The sequence below is a fragment of the Lotus japonicus genome, chromosome 4 (genome assembly GCF_012489685.1).
Source record: "Lotus japonicus ecotype B-129 chromosome 4, LjGifu_v1.2".
Classification (NCBI taxonomy): Eukaryota; Viridiplantae; Streptophyta; class Magnoliopsida; order Fabales; family Fabaceae; genus Lotus; species Lotus japonicus.
The window spans coordinates 39,677,012-39,702,027 of NC_080044.1; the positions used below are offsets into that span (position 1 = coordinate 39,677,012).

General features: G+C 40.2%; 2 protein-coding genes and 1 non-coding gene across 3 annotated transcripts; 2 read left to right on the forward strand and 1 right to left on the reverse strand.

Moving 5' to 3' along the window:
- Positions 1 to 310: 310 nt before the first annotated feature.
- LOC130712733 (uncharacterized) lies at positions 311 to 2,395 on the reverse strand. Its single transcript, XM_057562553.1, has one exon. It carries the CDS (start codon positions 2,393 to 2,395, stop codon positions 311 to 313), a length of 2,085 nt encoding a protein of 694 aa, XP_057418536.1.
- A 16,469-nt stretch (positions 2,396 to 18,864) lies between these two features.
- On the forward strand, positions 18,865 to 20,606 carry LOC130712734 (uncharacterized). Its single transcript, XM_057562554.1, has 4 exons — positions 18,865 to 19,027; positions 19,097 to 20,172; positions 20,265 to 20,393; positions 20,463 to 20,606. The coding sequence occupies exons 1-4, from the start codon at positions 18,865 to 18,867 to the stop codon at positions 20,604 to 20,606; spliced, it is 1,512 nt and encodes a 503-aa protein (XP_057418537.1).
- A 1,240-nt stretch (positions 20,607 to 21,846) lies between these two features.
- LOC130716451 (small nucleolar RNA R71) lies at positions 21,847 to 21,953 on the forward strand. The gene has a single exon (XR_009012063.1). It is a non-coding gene; the product is annotated as a small nucleolar RNA R71 (small nucleolar RNA).
- The last annotated feature ends 3,063 nt before the right edge of the window (positions 21,954 to 25,016 follow it).

The following is a 25,016-nucleotide window of genomic DNA, read 5'->3' on the forward strand; positions in this document are numbered from 1 at the left end:
ATAACTGATTGGGGAGATACATAGGGAGAGAGTTAACGAAATCAGGATCCCTAGCGCCTTTTTAAATTGAATTCACTTCAATCGTTTATTTGCTTTCTTTTATTTTATTGCAGTTAAGTTTCATACCAACAATCATTCATCTCTCTATTTTTATTTTTATTTTCACGTCCTTTCATTCAAAGTTTAGTTAATTTAGAGTATAAACTATGCAATCTCTGTGGTTCGATCTTTTTATTACTCCGAGCAATCTGTACACTTGCAGATTCGCTATTAGTATTCCCAATACTATTCGGAGGTGTTCTTCATGTTCTCACTTGCTCCTCGAGTAGATCAGAGTATCATCAATGAAGACCACAACAAACTTGTCGAGATACGGGTTAAAGATATGATTCATGTAGTCCATGAATATCGCAGGTGCATTAGTCACTCCGAACGGCATGACTAAATACTCATAATGCCCATATCTTGTCCGAAAGGCCGTCTTCGGTACGTCTTCTTTCTTCACTCGAATTTGATGGTATCCGGATCGCAGATCTATCTTGGAGAAGACTTCAGCTCCTCTTAACTGATCCATCAAATCATCAATCCTAGGCAACGAGTACTTATTCTTGATGGTCACCTTGTTTAGTTGTCGATAGTCTACGCATAACCTCATGCCACCATCTTTCTTCTTTACCAAAAGAACTGGTGCTCCCCGAGGGGATACACTCGGCCGCACAAACTTCTTATCCATAAGCTCCTCCACTTGCTTCTTCAACTGCGCTAGTTCCACCGGTGACATCCTATACGGGGCTATAGAGATAGATCCCGTTCCAGGAACTAAGTCTATAGAGAACTCGACTTCTCTTTCTGGTGGTAACTCAGATACTTCCTCGGGGAAAACGTCGGGAAACTCCCTTGCTACGGGTATCCCTTCTATACCTAAGTCGTCCCTATCCGCATCTAGTGCTCCTAAAAGTACGTTCGATTCGCTCTCGGGCGCTTTTCCTACCTCTTCGGTTCGCTTAGTCCGCTTAGCGTTTCCTTCGCTAGTCCCAAAAGTAACCGTCTTCCTCCTACAGTTCAGGGTTGCATCTTTGGCCGCTAGCGAATCCATTCCTAATATTACTTCTAATCCTTCTAAGGGTAAGCACACTAAGTCTTGCCTAAAGGTTCTTCCTAAGGTTTCTAACCTACAGTCTCTACAAACCTTCGAGGTTCTACAGGTATTTCTAGTTGGGGTACTTACTTCTAAGTCCCACGCCAAACTTGTCACTGGTATACCTAATTGTTTGACCCTCTCTTGTGATATAAACGAATGCGTTGCACCCGAATCATATAAAACACTTAAAGGAAAACTATTAACATAACACGTACCTTGGATAAGTTCTGGCGCCTCAACTGCCTCCTCCAGTGTCATTGCAAACACTTTCCTCTTATTCACAGGTCGTCCAAACTTCCGGTTATCCTTTGGTGTCGGTGCACCTTTGCTACTTCCCTCGCCTGTTGTAGCGGTAGGGTTTCGATTCCCATTTCCGCTAGCCTGTGTACTAGCCTGTTCCCCTAACACGGCTCTACACTCCGGAGCGCGGTGTCCATTCTTTCGGCACCTTACGCAGAATGGATTGCTAGGATTGAATCCACTTGTCCTGTTGTGGAATCCAAATCCTCCTGTTCGATTTCCGAACTGATTTCTTACTTGCTCGGGTGGCCTAAAGTAGGGCTTCCTTCTTCCTTCCTTCTTCTTCGGCGCCTTATTAACACCTTCTCCCTTCAAGTACTCCTTCCTGGACTTCTCATTTTCCTCAAAAATCCTACACTTCTCTACTAGAGTAGCAAAGTTCAGAATCTGGTCATGTCCCACAGCAGTCCTGATGTCTGGCCTCAGTCCATATTCAAACTTGACACACTTTGAGGTCTCATCAGCCGCTGCACCATAATGTGGGTGGAACCGACACAGTTCTTCAAACTTAGCTGCATACTCTCCTACTGACATCATACCTTGCTTTAACTCTAAAAATTCCATCTCTTTCCTTCCCTTCGCATCCGCCGGGAAGTACTTTTCCAGAAACACATTCTTAAAGATCTCCCAGGTTATGGCTCCTTCCACTGGAGTTATCCTTCCTCTTACTCCAGTCCACCATGTCCTAGCTTCTCCTGAAATTAAATAACTAGCAAAAGCAACCTTACGCGGGTCAGCACATACCAACGTCTCATAAATCCTTTTTAACTCTCGGATCCACTCATACGCTCCGTCGGGATTGTAACCCCCTTCAAACTTTGGTGGATCTCGTTTCAGAAACTTGTCCAATCTGTGGTAAACATCCTTCGCTGCCGGTTGGTGTCCACCTCCATTCCCGGCTCTTTCCGCTTGTTCGGTCAAGAAAGCAGTGAGTTGTTCAATAGCTCTAGCCATTGCTGCTGTCATCCTTTCCTGAAATTCACTAAGTGATTAGTTTCCTATGACCTCAATTACCTATCATAGACTCCCTAGTAGGCTTCTAACCCTAGGCCGACGAATCACTGCTCTAATACCAAGCCTGTGGCGTCCCCCTCCTTAAGTGACGACTTCACCTTACTCCATCACTTAGGAGTGAGCACGCAACGTAATTTTGGGTAGTTTTTTTTTTTTTTCTACACACTATTATCTCGTCAGGTCGGGATCGCAAGAGTAAAGATTACTCGAGCATTCCCTTTTAATCCCCCAGGCATTTCGACCTCCTAACCTAAGACTACGCAGAATAACGATATAAACCACACAGATCATACATAACGTGCATAGTTGGTGGGTGGATCCACCGCATAAGTCTACAAATAAAAACACAACACATAAAGAGGACATAGCGCCACAATTTCTTTCATTCTTATTATCTTAATTTTTAATAATCAAAGTATTGATTTATGTATCAAGTACAATAGACATATTCCCCGTGCAACATACAGGTAAAAAACACTAGTATATCTCAAATGAATATGTATATCAATATTTAAACACTAGTATATCTCAAATCATAAATTTTATGAATAAGTAAGTTGAGTTTGTTAATACAACAATTAAGACTTATCCATAACATAAACTATATTATCTATCTACAACAGAAAATACAATATCTATAAGATTTAAATTTTGAAATCTATAAGATATTATCTAGAAGTTGCTGAGTTGGTTGTGGTTTCTACATGCTCTCGTAAGTTAAAGTTTCCAATAACAACTCGTATCATGTCTGTTAAAGTATGAAAATGTGTGGTGCTAAACAATTTTGTAAGGAGATCAGCAAGTTGATGCTTTGTTGAAACATGAGAAACTTGAAGGTATCCTTGTTGAACCTGCTCTCGGTCAAAATGATAGTCTACTACAATAATTTTCATCCTTAAACGAAACATTGATTTGGATAGAGGTAGGTCGCGCCTACATTGTCACGTAGTAGTTTCGGAGGAGAAGAAATGAAGTACCAAGTTCAGAGAGGAGATTTGTGAGCCTCATAAATACTGAAGCAGTTGATGTAGCAACCCTGTATTCTACATCCATGGATGATCAAGCAATTGTGCGTTGCTTTTTGGAAGACCATAATTGTAAGACCTGGATTTACAGAACTAGTTACTTTCCGACTCACGCGTACGATCAGTGTAAGCGTGACAGGAGTTCGTCGTTTGAGAAAGATTAATGAAGAAGAAAGTTCAGGAATTGCTTGAGGAATGTTTCATAGTTGTTTTAGGAGTTAGTGCGAGTCGTCTGTACACCTGCCTTATAGCGAGAGTGTCCAGAATATGCTAATTTCGCTCTTAAAGCAACGTTTAAGTGAGATTTCAAATCCTTGGAAAAATTAAAAAGTTCTCTTTATTTTTGCTTCGACCAGTGTTTCATTTCGGAACCCTGGACTGTACGCACGATAGTATTCACTTCTCGGAAGTCCGACGACGCTAATTTCTTTGCTTCAAAACCCTAAATTCAATCACTGAATGAAGAATTTTTCTATTCGGAGATTTTAACGAAGTTTCCGTCCGCGCTGCCAGATTTGTTTCGATGTTTCCAATCTTTCTTCAGAATGAAGTTTTGTCGTCTGACCTTCACAGCAAAAAGTAGTTTTTCGGGACAGATTAACTTACACCGCTTTTGAGGTTTTAGAGATCGTTTTTCCCTAATTCTAGAGATTTGTTTTGAGTTCTGGAATTCTGTCGCCAGAATCTCTCTTAGAATTCACCGATGAACGTGCTGCAAAAATCGGAATCGCGAAATTTTCATTTTTCCGCGATTTCACCTTCCTATAAATAGTTGAAAAATTCAAAATATCTTCCATTTTCTTCCAAGGAGGCCGCGGGTTGAGGAGAGAAAAGAGGAGAAGAGATTTTCGCCGAAACTCGACCGATCTTCGAGCTGTTTGTCCCTACTTCAAGGTATCGAGGTAACTAGCTTGATTCTTACCTCTGATCATTGTTTCTACTGCGTTTCTATATCTCTTTCTGTGCTCAAAGTTTCGAGCTTTTCGTAAAACTATCCGTTTTTCTTGATTTTTCGCTTGGGATATCTTCTGTACTTGCCCAAGAGCCTAGAACACGCGCCGATATTCGCCGATTTTGATCGAGTTGTCAAGGATCTGAAAAACTGATTCAAAACCCTTTTTGTGCACATATCGAAACTTTAATGTCGAAAAGTCGCAATCCGACTTCGTGCCTTTAGGATTAGTTTCTACAAATGTCGTTAGGAACATCGCTGTCAAATTTGTTTTCCGAAGCTTTAACTTTGAGGTTTTGAGCTTTTATTTTGGACCAAAACGCCCCTGAATAGCCGTATTTCGATCCGATCGTCCGAAAATTTTTCCGACAGTTTCTTTACCTTAGTTTTACCCTAAAACTACCTTGTAATCAGATTAGATCGAAGAAAAAGAGCCGGAGCTCTTTTCCTCTTTTGGCCGAGAGCATGTTAGTGGGGGGGGGGAGTTTTTCGTTTTCGAAAACTTGTCTTTTCGTACTCGATTATTGTATTCTGAAGCTTCAATGCTTTGTCTATCGTTAATGAGTTGTATTGTGATCGAGCTAATCAATTTTGTTGGATTTCTGCTTTGTTTTCTCCGAGGTTCAGTTGAAGGAACTTTGGGTTTCTCAGAGCAATTGTGTGAAGGAAACTTAGACCACGAGGCTGGAGCAACTCGAGGTTAGGGCAACTTACCTTTTAGCTAAGACTGCATGATAGGCGTCGATAAATTCGACTTATGCTTTACTTTTATATTGATTATAATGATGAATTAATGTTATGAGGTTTTCCATAACTTATGGTATTGAGATGTTATTGAATTGTGCGTTTTGACGCGACTTCGGAGTGGGGATTCATTGAACTGGTTATCTTTGATATTTCGGGTTGGGGAAACAACCCTAGGCAAGTTCAAACAGGGGGTTTGAGACTTAGCCATTTGTTTGTATACTTAGACTTTCCCCGGGATTTACATTTGGTGGGTTTTTGGAAAACTTAGAATGAATAGAATTTCGAAAACTAGAGACCTTAGAGAATTTAGTATTCAAGAATTAAACTAATAACCTGACTAATTCAATTCGAAACATTTTTATTAACGAATAAACCATAGGGAATCTAAAGGGGAAAATGATTGCGAAAGACGGGGAAAAGTCGACTTTTGTTGTGGGTTCTGGAGAATTGCTGGACACCAGGGGGGTGAGCCACGGTGATGATTGAAATTCACCGAGTACTTTAGTACTCTTGTTGTTGGAGTTGTGTTGTATTGACCGACACTAAACTCTTGGGTTTTGAAATTGGGTTTTGAGCTAAACACTTGCGTTGGGAGGACGATTCGATGTTTGGCTAACCATATTGCATCATGCATCATTTGGGGGTTGTACGATCGAAAGATTGGGCCTCGGTGAAGAACGGGAATGCTTCAAGAACAGTGAAGAACGGGAATGCTTCACGAAGGTTGGGGATTGCCTTCATCGAAGAACACCTGGGTGTATCTTCGGCATAGCGGGCAGAGTGGCACGACCTAGGGTGGTTGGGGCTGATCCGACTATGCATGGGTTTGTAAGTGACACCCGAGCGGAAATGGTTAAACACTAGGCCGGTGTTAGGACTGACTCGATGCTGCCCATCCCACTTGAACTATCCGGATCATAATGAATTGCATTTCACGCATACATTCACTCTGACTGGAATTGTATGCTATTTGAATTATTGAAGCTTTGTTAGAGCCAATAACATGCTAGGATTATCTATATATATATATATATATATATATATATATATATATATATCAACATATATATCTATATTCCAATCACATGTTGAGTGTATAATTACTTTATTCCGTGAGTTGACCCTAGCGCTTTGGCTTTGGTTTCATATTTGTGTTTGGGCGGTCGGCCTGCTGCCAGATGTCGATGGCGGACTGGTTTTCGATGGTCTCTCCCTCGAGGGGGATCAGGTATGAGTTGGTGGACCGTCATGCCCCCACCGCTTGGGTGATCGATGTTGCGGGTCATCGGGCGACGTACCGGGGAAGGGTCATGGAGGACCGGACAGACGAGCGTGGACGTTTGACGAGGGGAGTGCTACGACGCATGGAGCTGAGCTTTGACTTGCCGCCTTCAGTTCGCTGTGGACCAGGTACTGTTCGAGGACAACCTGCACCACCTCCGACTTCATCTTCTTCCGATGACGAGGACCCAGCCGAGATCGAGGTTGCTGTTGCTACACCTGTTGCGCCACCTCCTGCTACTGCTATCGACCCTACCGACGTGGCGTCGTCCTCGAGGCTCGTGCAGCCGAAGAGGGAGTCAGTTGTTCCATCTGCCTCACGTCGTTTTCCTTTTACTCCACCGTGCGGCTACCGTGTGGAACCCCTGGTTCGGGTGGTGGAGGAGGATGTTCTTACTGGAGAGGTGGATGTTGAGACGGGCTTGACTAGGACGGTGCGCAGGACAGTTAGGAGGGAGGTGGTGGACTTGGACACTGAGATGATCACGGTGGATTCCGACTCGGACTCCGACAGCAGTGGGGACAGCTACTCGCCGAGCGACGAGGGAGAGGAGGAGGAGCTATGAGCGGTATTGGGAGGGTAGGTTAGGCAGCGTCATTTTTTGTGTAGAGCTCTGATTCGTCTTACTTTTGGGACAGGGTAGGTTCCCGATGCATGGCTTTTTGTGTGGTTCTCTTGATGAGGAATCACAGAGAGTCTGTCGGACTATAGGGGTCTTTTGTTTAGGCCATTTTTGGAGCCGACTTTCTCTTGGATGACTGTACTTATGATCTTTTTACTGACACTACTGGTTCTGTACATATTTGCCTACGGGCACACTACTTTGAGGTCACTGCGAGTGCGCGTGACGTTGACGTGCAGCTGAGGCTGTACATGTATATATGTTTGTACATCGGTTAGTTAGATGCTGGGTTATGTCTATATTTTATGTCGCTTGAATTTAAAAAGGAATCGAAAAAGAATATACCGGTTTTTCGCGTAAAGTTTATTTTTGAGTTACTAAAGTGACACCTGGAAATCGGGGTGTTACAATAATATTGGATTTCCACAAAATAAATAATATGAGCAGATGTTGATGTGTGATTGTTTACATTGTCAACCCAGTCAGCATTAGTGTAAGCCAACATTTGAAGACCATTTGTTTTCTGTATGAGCAACCTAATATTCATTATAAATTTGAGATAAAGCAAGACTCACTTAAGATGTTGCATGTGAAGACCAATGTGTTTGTGCATGAAATGAGATAGCTTGTTAATGGAAAAGACAAGTTTGGACGAGTTTGAGTTAGGTATTGCAGTTCACCAATATTTTGGTGTGATAAGATGTGGCATAAGTTGCTGGTGTCCCATCAATGAGTTGTAATGTTGCTGAAGGTGAGAGGGGAGATGAAACAGATTTCGCCCCCGTCATGTCAAACTTTTCCAACAAGTCTCGAACATATTTATGTTATGCTTGACACAGACCATAAATTCCTTGTTGCGCTTGCAAAAAATATTGGGATACTGAATGTGGATAATCCCTGGTGGTTGTGTCATGTACACATCTGCATGAAGTGAGCCTTACAGAAAAGCATTGTTAACATCAAGTTGATGTAGTGTCCATGAGTGAGCAAGTGCCACAGTAATAATCACTACTACAAAAAGGGATTTAGGTAGCGGCTATGGGGTAGCGGTCAGTGTTAAATGCTGCCCAAAATGTTATATAAGATAAAATTATGAAGGGGTCTATCTATTTTTTTTTTTAAAAAAAATAGTGAATCGCTACCCAACTTGGAAATTTCGGTGTTGGGTAGTAGTTGGGCGAACCGGTTCCTAAGTTAATACACTTTTTCCCCCAAAAAACCCTAGTCGCGCCTAATTTTTTTCCTTTTCCCTCTCTCGAATTCTCAGTCTTTGCTTCTGTGTGAGCGATTCTTGGAGTGACTCTTCCTTGCTCTCGCGCGCTGTCACTGAGCTTAGGGGGGTGATTCTGGTCTTATTTTTCAGTTCGACGCTCTTCTCATCTTCCTCGTTGTTCTAGGTTTGTTACTCCTTCCAATTAGCGACATAATTCCTATTTGGACTGAGAGAGTTAAATCGTAATCATGGCTAGGGTTTATTTATGTAGTCCAAAACAAGGGCCACGCATTAGGAATTTCTTTTTCATTTACTAAAGCTAAAGTGGGCTACATAAGAGTGACCTTTTTGGGAAACGATTCCTCTGCTTGTGTTCTATTGCCACTGTTTGAGGTATTTGGGCAGTACAAGGTTGATAGATATGCAATTTTTATCCCTTGGCGTACTAGTGTTTTGTCATCGATTAGTATTTTCTGGTTTAGTGAAGCATGTGTTTGTCTTGACTAACTAACAGAGTCTCAAATGGAGTTTTGGGCATTTTTAGATGAGCATGTGTTTAATTTTTTGTATTGAAGTAAAGATATCTGATATTATTTAATTAGGAACTAGATCGTGGGGTTTTTGCCAGTTAGTTTGTGTTTTAAATTTATGTCAGGAAAATGTTTGGTAACATATTTGGTTCCCTTTCTGCTTGGAATATACTGAAATGTTTTGTTGAATTGAGCCACCTTGATGAATTGTTTCTATGAATTGCATATCCTATGTTTTAATTTTGTGTTCTTGTTTCCCAATTTCAGCGGGATGCTGATAGTGCACTAGATCGCATGTGACAAAAAAAGAAGGCTGATATTAAGCAACTAGATGCCAAAGTTCTTGTCATAGATATATTTGAGTATGATGATCTACCTATTGCGATGCTCAGTTTTGAATTTCCTTTGGTACCTTCAGCTATAGTTTCTTTTTGACTGATTAATAGTGTGCATCGAAAAGGATCTGGTTGTTTCTAATTTCAAGCTTATATTTTTGATGTGGTTATCGTTTGAGAGGCTTGTTTAGCTACATAAAAGTGTGTTGTGTAGCTGAGTTAGTGGTGCTGCTATAGCAGAATTCTACATATTTATGTTTCTTGTGTTAAATCATAACCTTATGACTAATATGGATTGCCTTTTAAAATTATTTTCAAGTCGAATTAATCCTTCACGAATTAAGATGCAGAATTGCAATTTGAATTGAGTAAATAGCATCTTGGTGATATCGTTTTTTTTTTAAAAGCACATCTTAATGTAATAGCATTGTAATAGCCAATGCATTTCCTATCTTTTTGAATAACATTGTAATAGCCAATGCTTGCTAGTACCCAAATTATGATTCTATCTGTTATGTACATGATTATAGAAAAACTCCAAACTCATCGTAATAGTCAATGCATTTCCTGTTGAATGTATATCATTAATTGTTTTGATGATGTTCTCATTGTCAATAATTCATTTTCTTGTCGCAGTTGACATTCTCATGGAAATTAGCAAATTAATTAAAGTGCAATGCCTGGTAAGTGCTTTAACTCTATGCGCCCAACAAGATAACTTTCATTTTACATTTACTTAAAATCCTTTTGTGACTGAAAATGTTAAGTATTTTTTCTATTGTTTTTCAGTCATTAAGAGGTAGTAAATCAAATAAGATGCTATTAGCTCAAACCATGTAGATGCAGTTAAACATCCTAGAATTAGAGTTGAATTCATTAAATAATAGTTGTCAATAATATGGACTGATTGCTTATTTTGATAGATTGATTGGATGAAAGTTTTTTGGCACATATTCACAACCTTCTAGATTAATCTATGCTCCTTTTTGTACCGGTAGTTGTGATTAATTTATTTGTTTGATAGATAAAAAAGTATGAATCGAAAGTGGATGTTAGCCAATCGTTAGTAGGAGGAATATGAGGATGGAGTGAAAGAGTTTATCACATTTACAGTTGAGCATGCTGCGGACTGCAATAGTATAATATGGTCGTGTTTAGATTGCTGTCATTCAAGGCGAGTTAATGTAACTATGTTGGAAGAGCATTTACTATATTATGGAATTGATGAAAGTTATACACGCTGGACAAAGCATGGAGAAAGAAGACATGAATCTAGTAATTTTGAGGCTAATGTGAGTCATACTGCCAATGTTGATGCCGAGACAAATTCATATGATGAGTGTGATCGTGTTGAAGAGATCGTCAACATGGTTGAAGAAGATTTTTGAGAGTGTCCACAGATGTTTGACAAATTAAAAACTAATGCAGAGACGTCATTATATGATGGATGTCTTAAATTCACAAGATTGTTAGGTGTGTTACAATAGTATAGTTTGAAAGCCGGCAACGGATGGACTGAAAAGAGCTTCACGGAGTTACTAAATCTCCTAAAAGATATGCTTCCAGAGGATAATGTTCTTCCTAATAAAATGCTTTGTTCAATTGGATTGAGGTATGAGAGAACAGAGGCATGTCCTAAAGATTGGTTTGTTCCGAAACGAATATGCAACGTTAAAGGCTTGTCCTCGATGTACAGCCTCCCGGTATAAGAAAAATGATCATCTCCAGCAAAGGTGGCATGGTATTTTCCCATAATATCGAGGTTTAGGGGCATGTACAATAGCGCAGAAGATGCAGAGAACCTAAGATGACATGAAGAAGGAAGAATTGATGATGGAATGCTTCGACACCCATCAGATTCACCTCAATGGAGAATCATTAATGATGATGAGTCTCTTTTTGGGGAAGAAGTAAGGAACCTACGCCTTGCATTGTCTACTGATGGAAATAACCCACATAGCAATCAAAGTAGCTCCCATAGTACATGGCTAGTGATGTTGATGATTTATAATCTACCTCCATGGCTATGCATGAAGAGCAAGTATATGATGTTGACAATGTTAATCTCTGGGCCATAACAACCAGGAAATGATTTAGACGTATACTTGGCTCCTCTAATTGAGGACTTGAAACAACTATGGGAGCTGGGTGTGGAAGTTATGATAGGTTTAAGGAAGAACGTTTCACACCGAGAGTTGTTTTATTCGGTACTATTAATGATTTTACAACTTATGGTAATCTGTCAGGATACAGTGTTAAAGGACAATGTGCATGCCCTATATGTGAAAATGATACAAATTCAATCTGGTTGGAACATTGTAAGAAGAATGTTTATCTCGCTCATCGTAGATTTTTGCATCTTAATCATCAGTATCAAACATGGAATAAGACTTTCAATGGGAACTCAGAACAACGAATAGCTCCTATGTCATTGGATGGTGATGTTCTATTTTAAATAGTGAAACACTTGAACTGTAAATTTGGTAAGGATTTTGCAGAAGAACTTCCCAAACGGGGTTGGAAGAAAAAATCAATTTTCTTCGAATTGCCATATTGGAAATCATTACATGTACGACATTTTCTAGATGTCATGCACATTGAGAAGAATGTATGTGATAGTGTCATTGGTATATTACTAATGAATCTAGAGTTGAACCTTCAAGAATCCTGAACTTGAGACGTTGCTTGCTGAATCGTCTAAGAATAAGAAGCTTAATTTTCAGCCATTGCTTTCTTATGTGCACAAACTTCCCAATTGCAAATTTCTTTGGACACATGCACAAAATGTATTGGCACGAGGAAGTAAATTGGAAATAAAGATGCACAATAGCTTATTCAATTGCAAACTAACATAGTTAATTGGTGTAGAGCAAGTGAAAGAAATTGTCGACCATCAAAAACTAAGTGCATCGGCTATCTGTGTGTATATGAGGTACTAATAAAACTTGAAATATGTTATAGTGTTTTATGTCTTGTGTGTAGACATTGAAATATTACTAATGAACTTATTTCAGGTTTTTGTACGATCAAGTTATGCTCCCAAACCAATTAGCTGAGAGGTTCTGCTTTTTGTCTCCTCTTAAATTAAGTGTTTATGAAACTAAACAATCGCAGTATATAGCTGATGCGCTCTTAGTGAATGAGGAGCCATATAGAATCTTTTTCGCACCTTACAATTGTGGGTGAGTCTATATTTGGTAAACTTGACATTTATATTTATTTGATATGAATGTGTCATTTAGGTGTTTTTTTACTCATCATTTTTGTACGGAGCATTGGGTGTTGATTGTCACAAATACCTCAGATGCTTCTATAACATATTATGACTCGATACGTGGTGATCTAAAAACTTACACAGCCATGAAAAACTTATTTGATTCGTAAGATATCTGATTATATTATAGGCTTAATCCAGTTTTTGGTCCCTATCCTTTGTCATAAATATGACTTTAGTCCTTCGCTGGAGCAAAGGTGGGGATTGGTTCCCAGTTTTTTGCAAAATAGTTGGCTTTGGTCCTTCCGACCGGTTGGGTCAACGTCGGAGCTCCGGGAAGCTCATGTGGCATTGCCATGTCATTTAATGAGCTTAGGTGGAATTTTTATATATTTTTTATTGAAATTATTAAAAAAAAATTAATTAACCCCAGTAATTAATGTCCCTAATTAACCTCATATATTATTTAAATAAAATCATTGAAAAGGGGAAATTCAACAAAATCCTCTTGCAATACCCAGAACTCCAATGCCACAAAATCATAACTCTAACCCATGAACTCCCTAAATCTAATAAACTACCCAAAGTACCCAAAGACACGATATTCATCAAGAACCACCAACCTTCTATTTCCCCTTCCTTCATGAAATCCTTTTGCAATACTCAGAACTCCAAACCCTCCACCTCCTCCACGCGGGTATGGGTAAAGGCTGGATATTTACATCAAAAGGAACACGAATCTTCTATCAGCCATCACCATCTTGACGTTGTGTTGAAAGAACATCAGGCTTGCAGAGAACGGTGGTGATAGTGGACGGGATCGAGGACCTGAAGCGCGGATCTGAACCTCGCGCGATGAAGGTGTCAGTTTGGTGGTGACAGATCTGAGCTTTTGAAGCGCTGGATCTTTGGTTGGTGTCTATGGATTCTGTTCTTGAGTATCTGTTGGTGCTGTGATTCTCCTAGCTGGGCGTGGTTGTTGCTTGTGAGAGTGCGGCAAGTTTTGTTGGACGAAGACATAAGCTACCTCTTCTTGGATATTATGTGGAAGGAAAAAAAAATTATGTGGAGGCCCTCACGCTGTGCTCCATTTTCTTTTTCTTGTGTTCTGCTTCCTCTGTTTTACCCCTGTAACTATGCTTCTATTTTTCTTCCTGTTTTTTAATCTTGGTCACTGACCTTGATTTTTTCTTGTATTTGCTTGATGGGAGGCACCCCTTTTAGTTTCGATTCTAGTTTTGATTTTGATGTGTAGTTTCACCGTTCTTTTCGATTTTGATTTGAAGAATGGATATGAAAATATTTTATTTTTGGTCTCCTTCATTTCAACGTAAGAAAGTCTTTCCAGAGGGAGCATTTCAATTATCACTGGTTTGATTCAGGAAGATGGTGAAATGATGATGATGAAGATCAATTTAATTTAATTAGGGCAAGTTTCAGATTGGGTTTCTTGGTTTCTAAAAGAAAGAAAAGATGAAGTTGAGGATGATGAAGATGAAGATTGAATGATGGTAATTAATCTGGGTTTTTTTAAATTTTTTTAAATAAAAATTCCACATAAGCTCATTAATTGACGTGGCAAAGGCCACATTAGCTGGCGGAGCTCCGGCGTTGACCCAACCGGCCGGAAGGACCAAAGCTAACTATTTTGCAAAAAACTGGGGACCAATCCCCACCTTTACTCCGGCGAGGGACTAAAGCCATATTTATGACAAAGGATAGGGACCAAAAACTGGATTAAGCCTATATTATATGACTAGAATTTCAATTGGCATCAGAGCAGGCACCCCTGTTTTGTTTGGGTGAGCTCCAGGGAGATTTTGTCTGGTTCTCATGGAAAATATGGAGGGAGGATCGGTTAACAGGCAACCAATTCTGGATGGGACCAATTATGATTACTGGAAGGTTCGCATGACCGCGTTTCTCAAGTATATTGACAACAAGACTTGGAAGGCCATCGTCAGAGGATGGAGTCATCCCATCAAAGTGCAAGCTAAGGGAAGTACTTCAAATGCAGATGAGAAACCTGAAGAAGAATGGACAAAGGATGAAGATGAAGCTGCTCTGGGAAACTCGAAGGCGCTGAATGCTATCTTTAATGGAGTGGACAAGAACATGTTCCGGTTGATCAACACGTGTACTGTGGCAAAGGATGCCTGAGAGATTTTGAAGACTGCACATGAAGGCACCACCAGAGTAAGAATGTCAAGGCTCCAGATGCTTACTACTCAGATTGAGAACTTAATGATGAATGAGGATGAGACTATTTCTAAATTCCACATGCGTGTACGTGACTTGTCCAATGCCTCGTTTGCTCTAGGAGAACCCATGTCTGATGAGAAGCTTGTAAGGAAAATCTTAAGGTCTGTTACCAACAAATTTGCTATGAAAGTCACGGCTATTGAAGAAGCTCAAGATATCAGTAGCATGAAGGTTGATGAACTCATTGGTTCTCTACAGACTTATGAGTTGAAGTTGGGTGAGAAGCCTGAAAAGAGGAGTAAAAGCATAGCCTTTGTTTCCAACACTGATGATGCAGATGATGCTGATTGTGAAGGTGAGAATCTATCTGAAGCTCTGGCTCTACTGGCAAAGAAATTTAATAGAGCACTGAGAAAGATAGATAGAAGAAACAGGTCGAATGTCTAGGACATTAAGACTGACAATTTCAAGCCCTTCAATTCTCAGAAAAAGACCAAAGAAGAAGACAAATCTGGTCAGAATAAAGGTGTTCAGTGTCATGAATGTGAAAGATATGGTCATATTAGAACTGAGTGTGCTACTTACTTGAAGAAGCAAAAGAAAAGCATGGTGGTAACATGGTCAGATGAAGACACTGAGGATGAGGAAGAACTCTCTGCTAACAGAGTTAATGCCTTCTCAGGAACTATTGATGTTTCACAATCTAGTGATGAAGAAATGACAGATGAAGAGTTGGAAGAGACTTACAGGCTTTTGCACACTAAATGGGAAGAAGCATGCAAACTTCTGAAAGAGCAAGAAGATAATATAGAGCAGCTCAAGTCAGAAAATGAAAAGCTGAGAGGGACTATTGATAAACTGCAGGATGATCTTGATGAATGGAACACAAAACTTAAGGATGTTGATACTGTAGAAAAGGCTAAACTGATGGTAATTAATGCAGAACTTCAGGAAAAGGTGGTCACTCTGACAAATAAACTTGAAGCCACTCACAAATCTGTGCGTATGCTGAATAGTGGATCTGACATGCTGGATGAGATTCTGAAGGAAACAAGCAAACAAGGGAGGAGCGTGAAAGGAATTGGCTTCAATTACAATACTTCCAATAAGGAAAATCAGAAGCAGCCAAAGAAATTTGTTGGTGCTAAAATGAAATATGAATTTAATAATCCCATCAACTATCAGATGTCAAACCCAATGTCCCAACATGAGCCTCAACATAGGGGTCCTCAGCTAAAAAGTGCTAAGTCTAACCCATGGAGATGTCATTATTGTGGAAGAAATGGTCACATAAAGCCTTATTGATTCAAACTCTATGGTTATCCTCAGACACCGAATGTGTTGAAGGGTTCAAAGGAGAAACAGATCAAGAAGACTTGGAAGCCCAAAGACCAAGTGACATGCCTCATAGCTCACACATCTTTCAGAGCTTCATCAAGTGAAGACTGGTACTTTGACAGTGGTTGTTCAAGACATATGACTGGAAACAAGGACTATCTTGAAAATCTCAGAGGATACGCCAGCAACTTTGTCACCTTTCGAGATGGAGTAAAAGGAAAAATCAAGGGAATAGGAAAACTGGTAAATCCTGGATCCCCTGATCTAGATGATGTGTTTCTTGTTAAAGGATTGACTGCCAATCTTATCAGCATAAGCCAACTCTATGATCAAGGACTTGATGTCTTATTTAGTAAGGCAGTGTGTGTTGTTACAACAAATGATCATAAAGTAATGATGCAAGGAATCAGATCCAAAGACAACTGCTACATGTGGATCTCACCAGAGAAGGCACAAGTTTCTAGATGTTTGATATCAAAAGTTGATGAGCTAAACCTATGGCACCAGAGATTGGGCCATATCAACCCTAAGTGCATGCAGAAGATCATCTCTGGAGAAGTTATTCGCGGTCTACCAAAGTTGAAAACTGGTGAGGGGAGAATATGTGGAGAGTGCAAGATTGGAAAGCAAACCAAGATGTCTCATGCAAAGCTCCAACAACCAACCACGACAAAGGTTCTTGAACTGTTGCACATGGATCTAATGGGGCCTATGCAAGTTGAAAGTTTAGGAGGTAAAAAATATGTTTTTGTGTGTGTTGATGACTTTTCCAGGTACACGTGGATTGATTTCATGAAAGAAAAATCTGAGACTTTTGAGATATTCAAGAGACTTTGCCTGAAGCTTCAAACTGAGAAAAGCAGTGTTGTAGTGAGAATCAGAAGTGATCATGGAATAGAGTTTGAGAACTCAATTCTCTGATTTCTGCGACTCAGAAGGAATAAGTCATGAGTTTTATGCTCCCATCACTCCTCGCAGAATGGTATTGTTGAAAGGAAAAATAGAACTCTTCAAGAATCCACCAGGGTGATGCTTCATGCAAGAAAGATTCCAAAGAGATTCTGGGCTGAAGCAATGAGTACTGCTATGTCCACAACAGAGTAACTATTAGAGTAGGAACTTCATCTACTCAGTATGAAATCTGGAAAGGAAGGAAGCCTACTGTGAAACATTTAAACATCTTTGGGAGTAAATGTTATATTCTGGTTGATCGTGAACCAAGAAGGAAGCTTGATCCCATGAGTGATGAAGGAATCTTTATGGGATACTCAACAAACAGTAAGGCTTATAGAGTGTATAACTCTCGTACAAAGGTTATGATGGAATCTGTCAATGTTATTATAGATGATGTACCAAGCAAAATGTCTGAGACAAGTGCGAGTGAAGATGATGATGCTGATGTCCTAGCCGATGTCCCAGCGATTGACCTCGACAATGAGTCTGTGACTAGTGCAGATGAACAAGAAGGAAAAATGATTGAGTCAAATAAATCCTCATCCATCATAATTCAGAAGAATCGCCCTCCAGAAAACATTATTGGTGATCCTAAGGAAAGAGTAACTATCAGGTCCAAAAGTTTCATTGCTCATGGCTGCTCTATCTCTAAAGTAGAACCCAAAAATTTCAAGGAAGCACTGACTGATGAATACTGGATAAATGCAATGCAGGAAGAGCTTGATCAGTTCAGAAGGAATGAAGTTTGGGATCTCATCTCACGCCCTGAAGGAATGAACATCATTGGTACTAAATGGATTTTCAAGAATAAGTCAGATGAGAATGGAGTGGTCACTAAAAACAAAGCGAGATTGGTTGCTCAAGGCTACACTCAAATAGAAGGAGTGGATTTTGATGAAACTTTTGCACTAGTGGCTAGACTGGAATATATAAGGCTATTACTGGGAGTTGCATGTCTGTTAAAGTTTAGACTCTATCAAATGGATGTAAAGAGTGCTTTTCTGAATGGGTCCTTGAGTGAAGAAGTTTATGTTGAACAACCTAAAGGATTCATAGATCCTCATCATCCAGATCATGTGTACAAGCTGAAGAAGGCCCTGTATGGATTGAAACATGCTCCAAGAGCGTGGTATGAAAGACTCACTGAATTTCTTGTCAGCAATGACTATTGCAAGGGAGGTATAGACAAGACCCTGTTTGTAAAGAACGACAAAGGCAAGCTCATGATTGCACAGATATATGTGGATGATATAGTATGTGCTGGAATGTCGAACACGATGGTGGAACATTTCGTTCAACAAATGAAATCTGAATTTGAAATGAGTTTGGTTGGTGAGTTGAATTATTTCTTGGGTCTTCAGGTTAAGCAAATGGAAGACTCTCTGTTCATTTCACAAAGCAAGTATGCTAGGGGTATTGTCAAGAAGTTTGGACTAGAAAAGGCTGGTCACAAAAGAACTCCTGCTGCTACACATATCAAGTTATCTAAGGATGAACAAGGAGAAGATGCTGATCAAAGCCTATATAGGAGTATGATTGGTAGCCTTCTGTATCTTACTTCTAGCAGGCCAGACATCACCTTTGCTGTAGGTGCTTGTGCTAGATATCAAGCTGCTCCAAAGACTAGTCATCTCTTGCAAGTGAAGAGAATAATCAAATACGTTAATGGTACATGTGATTATGGTATTCTCTATACACATGATACGAATTCTACGCTTGTTGGTTATTGTGATGCAGATTGGGTATTCTCTAGACATCACCTACGCTTGTTGGTTATTGTGATGCAGATTGGGTATTCTCGAAACTACCAATAACTGCTGTTATGACATCATCATCATGATTGCTTCTCATCCACTCAACTGCTATATAATCATCACCAACGGCCACTTTTCTATCTTAAAACTGATTGAGTTTTCTACTTTTGCAATTCTGATTTGTCTTTGCTCTCAATTTTTCATCAATTCACTGAACCTGCATACACTGCCATATTTCACCATGTCTCAAGTCTCAGGAAAGCAAGATTCCATCAAAGGCAAGATTGAGAAGACCTCTTCTGGAGTCAAGGTTATGGGTTTGAATGCGCAGGCCTCCGCTCAACCTAAGAAGGCTTTTGCAAGAAAGGATTCAAGAACTCCCGCCAGAAAGCGCTACATGTCGAGTGCGAGACCTTAGGGCACTCATAACTCACCAGTGTTTGATGATGTTTCCCATGAAATTTCCTCTGGAGGTGATGAGGCCGATGTTGAAGCATCTTCTCCTCAAACTGAAATTCCCGTGTCCAATGTGCCTGATAAGGAGAATTCACCATCTCAGGATTCATCCTCTGCGTCCAAGAACTCAGAACAAGAGAATGAAGCCCACGAGGAGGTCGCTTCTGAGGAGTCTACCAAATCTCCTCCATCTGTTCATGAAATTTCAGATGCTGATGACTCAGATGATGTTCCTCTGGCAAGTGTGGCTGCCAGGATGAAGAAGAGAAGAAGAGTTTCTGTTGAAGACACCCCCTCTGGTTCACAAAAGAAGGCCAAATCCACTATGGATGTGAAGAGCAAAGGTAAACAAAAGGTTGTGGATTCCTCTCACAAAAAGGTGAAGAAAACTGCTGAGAAGAAGAAAATTCCAAGGATTGATTTGGAATCTGAGTCAGATGTTGAAGCTGATGTCCAGGACATTCAGACTTCTGAGAAGAAGAAATTCTCTGGTAAGCGAATTCCTTTCGATGTTCCTTCTTTCCCTATTGATAATGTTTCCTTTCATGCTGGTGAGAATGTTCTCAAGTGGAAGTATGTTTGCAACCGTCGGATTGCAAAAGAAAGGGAGATTGGCAAGGATGTGCTTGAGTGTAGGATGATTGTTGCTCTCATTGACCGGGCTGGTCTAAGGAAGACTGTCATGGATATTGGAAAATGCTATGAGAAGCTAGTGAAAGAGTTCCTAGATAATTTGACAGATGATGTTGGCATTCCTGGAAGTGCTGAATTCAGGAAAGTTTATGTGCGAGGGAGGTGTGTAACCTTTTCCCCTGCTGTGATCAACCAAGCCCTTGGAAGAAGTGTTGTGGAGTTTGTTGAGGAAGAACTGTCTTTGGACAGGGTTGCCAAGGAACTCACTGCTAGACAAGTGAAGAAGTGGCCGGCTAAGAAGCTTTTATCTACAGGGTTGTTGAGTGTGAAGTATGCTATTCTAAACAGGATAGGAGTGGTGAATTGGATTCCTTCTCATCATACCTCTGCTGTCTCTGCAATTTTAGTCAAGCTGATCTACAGAATTGGAACTGAGATTCCTTTTGATTTTGGCTCTTTGGTGTTTCCCAAACTTTAAAACATGCTGAAACTTGTGTTGTAAAGCTGCCCATTTATTTTTTTTCGCTCTTGACTGCTATCATTCTGAAGCAGCATCCTGATATACTCAGAATGGATGATGTGACTTTTCCTAAGGATACCCCTATCACTTTGGATCATCGTTTGTTCCTGGATCCCCATGTCCTGGACATTGATATGCCATCTCGCAGGACATCAATTCCTGTTTCAATGTTTGCTTCAGGAACTTGAAGTGTGATTGCTGAATCGGAGGATCTCTCAAAGGAACTGCAGGTATCTATCAAGGTTGCTACTGAGAGGAAATTGAAGGTGGATTCTTTGCTTCTCAAGCTTAAAGAGGAGGCAGGTCTTGAGGATGTAGCTGAGGAGGAAGGATCTGAAGAACTTGCAGAAGAGACTTCATCTTCTGGCATTTAATAATGGTTTTTGTTTGTTCTGATTTGGCTCATTTTCTTGTTTTTCAACCTTCGCCAAATTTATTCTAAAAAGGGGGAGTTGGTATAGTTGGTAGTTAGAAGACCTGACGGTTCTGTTGAAGAATATGTGTTTGTTTTCTGTTTCTGCTCCTGGTTTGTAATAGTTAGCAGGTTTATTTCAAGACAGTGTGACAGTGCTATGTTTGTTTAGTTTCTAGTTTCTACTGGTGTTCTTGTCAGACTTATCTGGTATTTGTGTACTGTTATGGCTATGATTTATGTACTTCAAGCAGTTTTTATGTGTGGGTTTTTGGATGCTTCATTTGAGGGGGAGTTCCACTATGTCTGCGTATGAAGAAGCATTGTTTTGAGGGGGAGGTGTTGTTTTTATTTGTTCCGCTGCTGATTCTGTGTGTTTTACCCTCTCTGGTTATGAAGTTGTTTTTAGGAAAAATTTGACAAAGGGGGAGATTGTTGTTCCTTATGTTGTCATGCATTTTGCTAAAAACAACCTGATGTCGAAGCAGATGTCGTGACATCTGATTCTGTGTAGCCAGGACATTCGTTCACTGGCTGGCGTGCATCGTGGGTCCCTTCTGTGATCTGTTAAAGATTTGTTTTGTTGTTACTTGAGGTTCAAGTAACTGATTAAAGGGAGTTTTTTGCGGGTTGTTTATTGTTGAAATAAATCTATGATTGAAGATTTGTTTCTATCTTGTTATTTGGTTGTTACGCAAATCATATCTTGGAAGATTGCGTTTGGATTTCAGTGAATCAATATGTTCTTTAGCCCAGCTAACCCTAGTGCCGTCTCTGCTAAAGTATAAATAGAACAAAGACTTAAAACGTGAAGTTACCGAAGCTAAAATTGAAGATCAAGTGTTTTAGTTATGGTACAAAAATCACTAACATGAGGCCCTCCAATAGCTGCACACTCCACTTGGGCTACACTAGCACCGACCACCTTGGTCACCTTTATGTGATTTTGAATCTCCGCTATTCGTTCGGAGAGTTGCTTGTTGGAGGCCAAGAGCTTGTCATAAGCTTCAACTTCAAACATACTCCTTCGGGTTTGGCGATCATTTTCAGAGTTCATGGCTCTCGCTGCCATCTTTTCTATCAAGTCATACCCCGCTTGTGGGGGAAGAGCATCGAACTCCCCATTTGAAGCCGCATCTAGGGCAAACCTCCAAGAGTATTGTAGACCATCATAAAATGTTGCAACCAATTCAGCTTGGGTGAGATTGTGTTGAGAGCATTTCCTCAAGAGCTTCTTGAAGCGCTCCCAAGCTTCATAGAGATTCTCTTCAGCGGTTTGCACAAAATTCATGATGTCTTTTTTTAATTTCCTCAAAAGGGCTCTTGGGAAGAACCTTGTTGTGAATTTTTCTGCTAAGTCTTCCCAAGTAGTGAAGCTCCCTTGAGGTTGAGAATTCAGCCATTCCTCAGCGGTGTCCTTCAAAGAAAATGGAAACAAGCTCAACCGAATTGCATCCGCCGGAACATTGTTCACCCGGTAAGTGTTGCAATTCCGGATGAACCTCTCCATGTGGGCATGTGGATCTTCCAAAGTACCTCCACCATATTAGTTTTGGCTCACCAAGTTGATGAATGTCGGTCTCAACTTAAAGTTTCCCACTCCCTCAGGAAAGACAATGCTCCCGGGATAGTCATAACTCATGGTAGCCGAAGTGAGTTCCCGAAGAGACCGGTTGGCATTCTCAACTTCTTATTCACATAATCGGAGGGTGATCCCCTCTTGGATTCTCGCCTCAATATGGGCTTGCATCTCCTCCTCCGTCATATGGCCACCCATGACGGTGTCTCTCTCGAGAGCAACCTGAAAGTGTGACACTCAAACAGAGAAAGATTAGTAGCACCAATTCTAGACAAAGATAAAAACAAAAACAAAAAACAAAAAAACCACAAAGTAAAAGCTTAAACCAAAAACCACAAACAATTCCCCGGCAACGGCGCCAAAAACTTGTTGGTCAATCTGCAAGTGTACAGAATCTACCCGGTTTTAAATTATCGAACCACAGGGAATTGGTGCGGCCATTCAGTTTAAACCTCGAGTTCACGGTAGGAAAGCGAGTAAAATTCAGTTTTAAAGGTTGGTTGTTTGTTGTGATACTTAATTAGAAAACTAACAAAGATAAGTGTGTGATAATCAATGGTGAGAATGCCTTAGGTTCTTGCTTGACTAATTCAGTTCTAATCAACATATTCTACCCACAAAACTCTGAGTCGCTCCTTTATGCTCTAGCCTAATCAATCATCTATCGATGCCGCGCATAGACAATCCTCTCAAGTCAAAAGATAGGCACAATTCCTTGACAACCTAAACATTTGCTAAAGGCACTAAGCATGCAGTTCAGGCCAACAAACCCCAACCCTTCCTCTATTCCTAGTAGCAAGCATAGAAGGGGTAATCCCACAACAACTCCCTAATCTATAACAAACTTCCGTTCTATTATAGAAAAGCATGCAGCTAGTTCGCGATCAAGCTTGAAACATAAAGCATGGATATGAGATTCAAGGGTTTACTCAGAGGATTCATGAATAGAAATATGAATTAAGATTAAAACATCATAAGTCTCACATAGAACCCAAAGCAAAAGGGATTTAGCCAAGCATGACTATAGAACCCTTACAAGAAAGAAAGGATAAAACCTGGAATATGGACTTGGAGAAAGCTTCTCCTCAAGCTCCAGAGCCTAACCTTACTTCTAACTTATTTAGGAATGTATATAAATGACAAAAGTTACAAAAGAAATGACAAAAAGCCTATTTATAGGCAAACAGGTCGAGTCTGGGCACTTAGGCGCCAATTCAGAGCGCCTGAGCGCCAATTTCAAGTGAGAAAAGCGCCTCTGGAAGGCATTTGTCGCTCAGGCGCTCAATAGGAGCGCTCAGGCGCCAATTCCTTTCTAGCATCATTTACAGAACGATCCACTTGGCGCTCAGGCGCTCAACATGAGCGCTTGAGCGCTCTCTTCATGCTAGAAAGGTTCTTGAACTTCTTCTTTACTCCTCTTTATGCCTCGCTTCAATTCTCCAAGCCTCTTGACCTTCTTTCTTCAGCAGTTTCAGACCTGATTACTTAGGAACAAAGCAAGGAAAATATCTAGGAACTCCAAGAGATTATTAGCATAACAGACCCTCAATTCAAGTAGAAAAGATATGCAAGTCCTAAACTTACTTAAAATGCAAGAAAGGTCCCTATAAAACTACAAATTTATGAAAACAATATAAAAACTCAAAGAAAGATAAAAATGCATGATAATGCATGAAACACTACATGAGACTCAATAAAAAGACTCAAAATAAACTACGAAATGACCATAAAAACACTACTAAAATAGGGTCATCACACCACTATACTCAACGACAGCTCGCCCTCGAGCGTGAACAACACTCGCTTGCCCTCAAGCGCAAGAAATGCTCCTAAAACAAGCGCTCACAAAGAATACTTTAAGAGAAAACCGGGGGATTTAGCAACTACAGCTGGTTCCAAAAGAAAGACACAACAATCCACTTCATGCAACTTTTAGACAAAGGAGAGTGTAGAGTCCATCATGAGAAGCATATAGATCTAAAATCCTAGGATCAGAGAAATATTTAGTGCACTGAGCACACAAGCAGTTCATAGGTTCTGGATATCATTCACTCAAGAGCAACCAAGATCAAACATGCACAAATTCAATGAGACTTCAAAGGGTTGAAATGTTGGCTTGGTGAAGTACAAGGTAAGTCCCTAAGGAAGGCTAGGCTTCAAAACATATTGAGTGTGGTCCAATTAGTAACCCCGAAGCTTTCAATAAACAAACTTAATAAGCACAAGTCTCTTGACCCCTCTTTTTCAATTTTCTTTTCTTTTTTCTTTGACACTCTAATTTTGATTAGGAGTGCTTTTCTTTCTTTTTTCTTTTTTCTTTTCTTTCACTTGGGGCAAGAGATACTTTCAATTTTAATTAGCTCCAAAGCAATGCAAGGACCAACACTCCCCAAATTCCAACCTATCATTCATCCCAATCATTTAGCTAACAAAGAAATCTTCAATAGGCTCAAATGAGACAACTAGGGACAAATGTTCATACCAACAACTCTGAAGCTCAAAAACCTACAAGTCTCAAGAATAGTGCAAGTATCACAAAGCATACAAAGAGTGAAATCAACACAGAACCAAGAAGTACAAGTGAGTCAGGATCCTCCAGAGAAATTTTATGGTGAAGGGTCAAAGATGGACCCTTATGGACTCACACCAACTCTATCCTCAAGAAACACTCGGAAGACCGAAGTCTCCTCCTCTCTTCCCCAAAGCATGCAATCACTCATCCCCAAAAGAAACACATGTATTCACAAAAACATTTTCCAAAACCAGCACAACGTTAGAGAGCATAACTACGGG

Coding starts and splice junctions, on each gene's coding strand:
- LOC130712733 (XM_057562553.1), bottom strand. CDS start 2,395: ATGGCTAGAGCTATTGAACAACTCACTGCTTTCTTGACCGAACAAGCG.
- LOC130712734 (XM_057562554.1), top strand. CDS start 18,865: ATGTCTCAAGTCTCAGGAAAGCAAGATTCCATCAAAGGCAAGATTGAG. Junction 19,028..19,096: donor CAGAAAGCGCTACATGTCGA/GTGCGAGACCTT, acceptor TTTCCTCTGGAG/GTGATGAGGCCGATGTTGAA. Junction 20,173..20,264: donor CTTTTGATTTTGGCTCTTTG/GTGTTTCCCAAA, acceptor ATTCTGAAGCAG/CATCCTGATATACTCAGAAT.